Source organism: Arachis hypogaea, chromosome 11 (genome assembly GCF_003086295.3).
Source record: "Arachis hypogaea cultivar Tifrunner chromosome 11, arahy.Tifrunner.gnm2.J5K5, whole genome shotgun sequence".
Taxonomy (NCBI): Eukaryota; Viridiplantae; Streptophyta; class Magnoliopsida; order Fabales; family Fabaceae; genus Arachis; species Arachis hypogaea.
In genome coordinates, this window is record NC_092046.1 from 41,864,121 (window position 1) to 41,872,256 (window position 8,136).

At 36.5% G+C, this 8,136-nt stretch overlaps 1 protein-coding gene across 1 annotated transcript; it reads right to left on the minus strand.

The window, feature by feature from the left end:
• Positions 1 to 2,413: 2,413 nt before the first annotated feature.
• LOC112721290 (protein FAR1-RELATED SEQUENCE 6-like) lies at positions 2,414 to 6,542 on the minus strand. The gene is made up of 8 exons (XM_025772361.1): positions 6,411 to 6,542; positions 5,503 to 5,562; positions 5,002 to 5,061; positions 4,560 to 4,847; positions 4,175 to 4,251; positions 3,682 to 4,082; positions 3,109 to 3,557; positions 2,414 to 2,527 (listed from the first exon to the last, which is right to left on the minus strand). The coding sequence occupies exons 1-8, from the start codon at positions 6,540 to 6,542 to the stop codon at positions 2,414 to 2,416; spliced, it is 1,581 nt and encodes a 526-aa protein (XP_025628146.1).
• Between the last annotated feature and the right edge of the window lie 1,594 nt (positions 6,543 to 8,136).

An 8,136-nucleotide genomic window follows, 5' to 3' on the forward strand; every position in this document is an offset into this window, starting at 1 on the left:
CAAGGATGGTCTGTTTGACCCTTAAATATTGCTGTTTTGTTTTATAATATTTATATCCTGTCTGAATCAAGTTGTGGTTTATGCGTGTCATTTTTTTAGGTAAAAATATTTGTATATGTTGCCTAAATCGGGCTTCGAAATCCAATATTTATTCCATATTTAATTTGAAACGGATGGTTACTATGTCATACTATTAATATGGTTGTTTTAATCTGCATATTTTGCTCTTTCGGTGTGCTATGTTATTGTGTTGATTGAATCTAATTGTCTTTGCTGTTGGATACGTTTATAATGTGTTAGGTGGGTCTCCTAAGCCTAGTAAATAGTTTCTTTAGGCATCCTGTGTCTTCAGGATCAGTAAATTTTTTATTTTTTTTAAGAATTATGTCATGACTGTCATATGATTTGAGGATGTTCTGGTTCTTTCATGGTCGAGGGAGTTGACTTTTTTTTCGTAAGAGACATATTCAATCTTGTGTACTGTTTGCTGTAGTGATTAATTCCTAATTGTTGGAGGGGCCATTGGTGGGTATATGCATTTGAGGTGAATGCGAAACGCCTAATGATAATCGACAGTTTGCATTCTGTACCACAAGATGATGAACGGGATAAACTCGATACATATGTGGTAAGCTAATATATTCCTTTTATCCGATATACAGTTGTAATATCTAATTCTATAGCATGTTTTTCGACTATTTCGTTCCTTGATTTCTAGGGGAGACTGTTTGCGAACATGGCGAGAATTGCATTTTCTGCATTCGTCCGGACTACATAAGGCACATCTCATTCTTACGCTAGGGTTCCAAAGCAACCGAACAAGTGAGATGAAATTACAACTCAACTTTTGAGGCTTTTTATGTTATTTCCGTCATGGGGCATACCCTATTAAAAATTCTTGTCATCCTGATTCCATAATTGTGTTATTTGTCTGTAGCTTTGGTTGTGGCATCTATGTTATTAAGTTCATAGAAAATTTGACCGAAGACTATGCTCTTGATGAATGGGATGAGATGACTACAATAAACTTTTGGACGTATACCACGCGTCAATTTGAATATATATCACTATAACGGTTCTTACTCCTAACTCGCCTGGTAAATCTATTTACAGGATTCACTCAGATTATACAGGATGGAGTTGATGCTAGACATTGTCTGTGGGCCACATAATGCAATGGTTGACCAGGTTCTTGCATTATTGACAGACAAGGTTGAACCTATACGACGCAATCAACCATGGAACAAGAGAAAGGAAGTTAGATCACCATTCACTGCACCTAGCACGAGGACATTGATAGAACGTGCAAAAGGATTACCAAAGGGGAGGATAATCAAAGGGAGGAAGACGTAGCGTACTTAGGTTAAACTGCTGTGAATTTAATTACCATATGATATTTAGCTTACTTTCTGCTTAAATTCTTGGGGATTTATTTATGATACATTTCAAGGACTTGTTTCCAATAGAATTTTTTTAAAAAAAAAATAAACTTCTATAAATATGTTGGTGTAAAGTTGTTCAGGCATGACACACCTACGAGTGTGACAAACTGACCATCCATTTTGTTTAGGAAAGTAACCATCTAGATTCATATTGAATCGAACATCCAGTTTGTTATGTCTTATCATAGGTATCTATCTTTTGTATTTCAGATTTAACTTGAATATGTTAAGTTATGACATCATGATCACTAGTGTTGACACAAGATCCAGTGATTTCTTTGGAATGCATGCTACAGATAGTATATGCTAAAATATTTGATGAATAACCATCCACAAATATTGAGAAAGTAAACATCCAAAATTATACAATAACGAACATCTAATGTAACTTGGTAAAAATAACAACGTAATTACCTTTTAAAATGACCAGCTACGTACCAAATGACTGTGTAAAACAACATTCTGAAACCATGATAGTCAGATAAAACATAACCAGCAATTATTATACACAAGTAAGCACCCAAGAATAACCATCATGTTCATAGTAAAAGCGAATATCCGATCACGTACAGAAATGAACATCCCACATATGTGGAAAAAAAAAACCACGTAGTCAATATCTAAAACGAACAGCTACGTACCGAATGACTATATAGTATAGCATGAAGCAATTTAGTACAAATTTAATAACCTAACTCGTAAGTTAAAGAATAACCATCATCTATAATCGTTATACATTCATTTCATTGAAATTAATACAGTAAAGTGGTTCATACTGGCCAAAGAAAAATGGTTCATGAAAATTAATCAAGCATAGACTCTTGCAAGAGTTACCTACAAACCTTAAAGCTATATATTTATAACATAAGAGCACCCTCTTCATTTAATCTTGATAATAAATGGATACCAATCTGAACACTATAAACATAGAGAATAAAAATAAACACAAGCACACCCATGTCCAACTTGTTCTAACTTTTGTTGAAAGAGCTTAACAGAGACATGAAACCACCAGCTTGTTGGGGATCATTCCGGCCAACAACAGCACCGAAGTTTATATCTTGAGATCCCTCCGGACGAACCACCTGCGAAACACAACAAAAATGACAACAATTAACTTATTGCATAGTACTATACCAAAAAAACATGCAAGGTCGAGATTGATACAAACATGTACCGGGGAGGCATTCTTATTTTTCCTTCGAGCAGATTTTTTGAAGGACTTCTTGAGGGCAGCGCCGAGCCTCTTACTCTTTGGCCGGCCCTTTGTGGTGACCTTCGATAGGGCTTGGATGCTATCACACGGACAACGTTCGAACTCTGTGAGCTAATGCTGGTGTGGGTGTCTGCCACGCTCTCAGACCTCTTCTTGGCACGGTGCGCGGTCAGCTATGCTCAACAAGGCTGTTTCGTCGTCATCATTTACAAACTCCTAAGCAATGTTGTAGAAGTGTGCACATAATTCCGTGAATGCAACATGACTCTCATCTGACCGACTGACGTCGTGACTACTTTTGACATAAGTATGCTTGCGCTTTATGTTCTTGCTCCAACGAGGGAGAACATAGCAGATAGGTACTTTATACACTTTGTACGAATGGAAAATTGCAAGACAGTGACAGCATAACACGCCTGAACTCTCAAAGATATTGCACTCACATCGAACCTTCTGTGTGGAACGATCAAATTGGGCGTTGTATGAAACGCAGAGAATAGTATCCTTCACTAGTTTTTCCTCTTCCACCTTCATGCATACCGATGGCTTCTCTTCAGCAACTACAGAGACTCTGCAATCAGCCTTCTTTACAAACTCAGTTTGAACATCCCTAAACATGCTGGTAGTGTACTCCTGCTGAAATTGTCTCTCCATAGGCGAGCTCGTTGCACAAGGGATAACCCCCCTCGTGTCTGCTGCATTATCCTCCAATTCCCTCTGCTCCTTGATTCCAAGCACATTGTCATATTCGTGAACAAATTGGACCAAACTAGTCCGACTGTGTAAGAATCCACCGTAGAATGAGTGCATGCTCTCACTCCTTTGTGTGCTCCTCATGGAAGCCCAAAATTCACCCTTGAAGTATATGGGGACCCACATGCGTCGGTCATCATAGAGGTCTACAGAAAAAAATAGATTCTTATCACAAAAACCTTAAAATGAGCTTATTACTACAAAACAGATAAAGCCAGCTACCAAATAATTGTCAATTAAAGCACGAAAAGTAATTGTACACTAACAAACCTGACAGGCATGGGTTGTTATGTAAATTGTACTCAGCTATAAATTCAGACCAGTCATCCTCAAAAGCCTCCACCGTCTGAGAGTTCCAGACAATGTCATTGAGATCATCATACAACTCTCTGTACCGGCAATAACCTCCAAGCTTGTGCGGTAATTTCTTCATAATGTGCCAAATGCACCACCGGTGGCGTGTATCAGGTAACACATTTCTGATCGCACGAAAAATGGATCTGCATTGATCGGTGATGATCCGTTGTGGGGCAGTTCCCATGCACTTCACCCATTGACTGAAAACCCACTCATAACTTGGGATTTCCTCATTTCCAAGCAGAGCACAACCGAGGAAGGTCGACTTACCATGGTGGTTAACACCAACGAACGACGCAAACAGTAATCCATGCCTACACGCAAAAAAATCACAAATAACAAATCTCACTCACGACCGAACAACATAAAAAAAAAAAGAAAAAATACCAATATAACTACTTCATACCTGTTTGTACTGTATGTGCTATCAACTGACACAACGTCCCCGTAATATTTGTATGACGCCCTACACCTTGCATCCACCTATACTGCACTCCGAAATTTACAGTCCTCGTCCAAATTCACCGCGTAGAAGAAGTTTGGATTGATGTTCTTCATTCTCATGAAGTAGTTCATCATCTCCCTAACATCCGCATTCACGTTGCTGGTTTGGAGCCTTGCTGTAATATAGTTTTTTAAATCATTTTCTGAGAATCCATGTCAAATGGGCCCCCAGCCTCATTTGTCAAAGCTAGGAATGTCTTGTTTGGTCGAATCCCAGCCTCATCATTATTCTTGATCATGCACTTTGCATGCATGGTCAGCTTCCTATACTCATGGTAGTGTATCACCTTTCTCGCTGAACATGGGTGCGAGTGCCACAACTCAACCTTCAAGAAAATCCACTCTTGCTTCTCCTTATCAAACTTCACATATATCCTTGCCTTGCACCCGGCGGCTGAAATCGTGTTCTTCTGCGTTGACGCTTTGACACGAGACTCGTGAAACCCATCCCTATTACAGTGAATAGCTTGGTTGATGGGTTGCTTTGTGATCCTATCATAGGTTGTCGTCTGTATCTTAGTTGCAAACCCTACTTTCTTTACATAGCTAACATAGAATTTATGAGCCATTTGCAACTGCACAAACTACATTCCAACACTTGGTATTTCGTCTTTCCGAAGGCAACCGTGATCTGGTACGTACGTTTTAGATTAAAAAAAAATTAATGCCATTAATGGTAAAATCAAACATGTGGTTCATGACTATACAAAATCAAATTAGAGTCCAAACCTCGTGACCAAGATTCATCTCTTCACTTCCAACTTCAGAAACATCCAACAGTGGCATGGCCTATAATTGCAAAATAAACGCACAAATCCAATCAAGAAAACTATTTGGAGAAACCCTTAGTAAAAATCATGTACATAGACCCTCACTAAACACCACAGAAAAGCGAGACAAATATAATTTTTTTTCTCGGGCGTGTTTCCTTTTTGTTGTTCTTGTTTAGGGATGAAACGCATTATCTAAGTCCTATTCAAGATTCCACGAGGTACTGTAAATGTACATATGCTCATGAAGTCACGCCACCTATTGCATAAATCAGTAAATTATAAACAAGTTTTCTCTTATCCTTTGATCATAATTCAATTTAAACTAGTTGCTTTGATTTTAGAAGTATGGATTATTTTGACTTTTTTGAGAATTCAATGCACACGTCAACAGATAAAGAACAAATAGGATGGTTACTGTACCAAACATGACAATATAGAATAAAACTATAATCCAAACCTCGTAACCAAGATCCATCTCTTCACTTCCAACCTCAGTAACATCCAACAGTGGCATGGCCTATAATCACAAAATAAACACACAAATCAAATCATGAAAACTAATTACATAAACTATTAGTAAATGTCATGTACATAAATCCTCACTAAACACCACAAAGAAAGAGACATAAATATAAATCAACCACATCATCCTACCCATTTTAACTTGGAAAAAAATGCATGAATATCACCTATTGATAGTAATTGAATAACTTATTTTATTTTAACTATTATATAAGAATTTTAACTACTACTATTCTATGTACACGAGGACACTGTATACCACAAGTATCAACATGCAACACATACAACTACCATGCACTTATTTCATTCCTTAGTTTTAGAGTCCAAAGTTACTAGAGTTGCCTTTTTAATTCATACGTCATCTATCATGTATACTCATACATATATGCCTAATCTAAACATGCCGGAAGCAATCTATTCTATTTAATTTTTATTTTCAAAAAAACTCTTAATAATAACAATACAGTTAGTTCTATTTTATATTTTTCAACAATATACTACACTAATAAGGTTCAAGTGGCGCTATGGGCATCATGCACAAAATCTTGGGTGATTACTTATTAAGTAGCAAGTTGTCCAGTGTACCAACTTTAATGCTTATTCATGCTGGTTTAACAACTTAGGATATTTAAATTCATACATTCATATAGGATAGTCCACAAAAGAACTAATTTCATCCCACGTCAAATCTATATTCCATGACTGATTAACACAAATTTGATTGAATGAAGAATGTTTATGTTCCATCTAAGTAAGCAGTTAACATAAAATAAAACACTCCACTTGCACTGACGATTCTAAATCATATGGAAATAACCATCCATTATCAATGATTCAACGAACCATGCTCACTTTATTAAATTGCTCACTGTCGGCGATGAAATGATCGGGAGCGTTTTCATGTGGCTTCCATGAATTGTGATCAGCAACAGAGGATGGAACTTGACACGATGGTTGAACGACATTGCACGCCATTTCCGAACTTCCACGCGGTGATAGACGTACCCCTTTATCTTGCACCGTCAATGGCCAGAGGAAGGCACATGCCGGCTGCGACGGAGACGTTCCAAGTGGACTTGATGCGGTGCTGCGAGAACGAGCCACACGATGGGACAGCGCTGCTGGGTGTTCACCGGTGCGGATGTCAGCGTCAGACGGAACGACTCCCGGTGAGAAAACACGAGACAAGAAGAAAAGGAGGTACCACCGACGGAGAGAGGATCTGCGTTTTTGGTTAGTTCTCACGGTTCAGAGAGAGATGATTGTAGTTTTTGTTTTCAAATAACTGAATCCTAATTTTTTTTAAAATTCAAATTAGTAAATATTTAAAATTAATGATTTGACTATAATTTGATTTTAATTTCATTTTAACCTGTTGTACACATTGTACATTAATGATATTGGCTCCTCATACTTTCTAATTTATTATAGAATATCATCCTTTTATTATTCTGATTTTTCTAGTTCTTATATATACCTTGACGATGGACACTACTCAATATTGTTTCTAACACTGGAGACTGCTGACCATGGTGAGATGTTCCATATGGGTGTGGCGTCGGCGCAGAAAACCATTGTATGCAGTGGGTTCTTCGGTGAGCTCGAGCATCTTGGGTAGACTTCGTATGGAACATTCGACTCTTTAACTTAGCGAGTATTGAATCCCCTCATGAATCATTTTCCAGATGAATATTTTGATATTAGGTTGCTGTATCTAGGGTGAAGGCTGTCAATTGGTGGATGAAAAAACTCCCCGAATTAATGTGAATCCAGTTGATTGAATTCTTGTTATCTGTAAAAAGCTGCTTAATTCAGGTAATGTATGTTTTCATCTCTAAATTCTTAATCAATTAATCTGAATAAGGTAATATAAATCTTCAACCAGAATTAAAGTAATATAACATTGCTCAAGATTTCACCAAGGATCCCTCTTTCTCATTTAATTAATTAATTAATTAGCTGGCACGGTATATTATCAATCTAAATAACTCTGGAATTAAAAGTCTTGGGAGAGAGGAAGCTAAGTAACTATTAGATATATACATGATCTGACGAAGTAATAAGTGTTTTTCAATCAAAGTTAGATACTAAAAATATGCCAGATTATTTAAGTTTAAATTACTTCGAAATAATGCAAAGTTATGTTATAATCCTGTGAGTTATAAGCATCTTCTCTTCCACCAAAGAATAATTTACTTTGTTCAAATTTTCAGAAGAGTTAATTATTGAACCGGAAATAAATCAATGGCAGTTATGAAGAGAAAATAGGATAAAGAATACGTAATGACAATTCTTTGCATTACAGGATACTTCAGTTTCTTTGCATATGTACAGACAGGGACGGATCCAGAAATAGTATTATAGGGGGCTAATAACATATATAATATTAAAAAATTATACAAAAAATTATATAATATAAAATACATTTCAAAAATATACTTATAGAAAATATATTTTAAAGTACAAAAAATATATATGTACTTTTTATTAATAAAGTGGTCGATTCCTCATTTCATAAAATTCATCGATAATAGAATTTGTGTCAAATTTTTCTACAATTTTCTTTTCA

Bases quoted from the DNA above. Each gene is read 5' to 3' on its own strand.
- LOC112721290 (XM_025772361.1), bottom strand. From the start codon at position 6,542: ATGGCGTGCAATGTCGTTCAACCATCGTGTCAAGTTCCATCCTCTGTT. The intron at 5,563-6,410 runs GTTCGTTGAATC...TTGTGATTATAG, and splicing joins AATTTAATAAAGTGAGCATG to GCCATGCCACTGTTGGATGT. The intron at 4,252-4,559 runs GTGATACACTAC...AGTGCAGTATAG, and splicing joins ACCCATGTTCAGCGAGAAAG to GTGGATGCAAGGTGTAGGGC.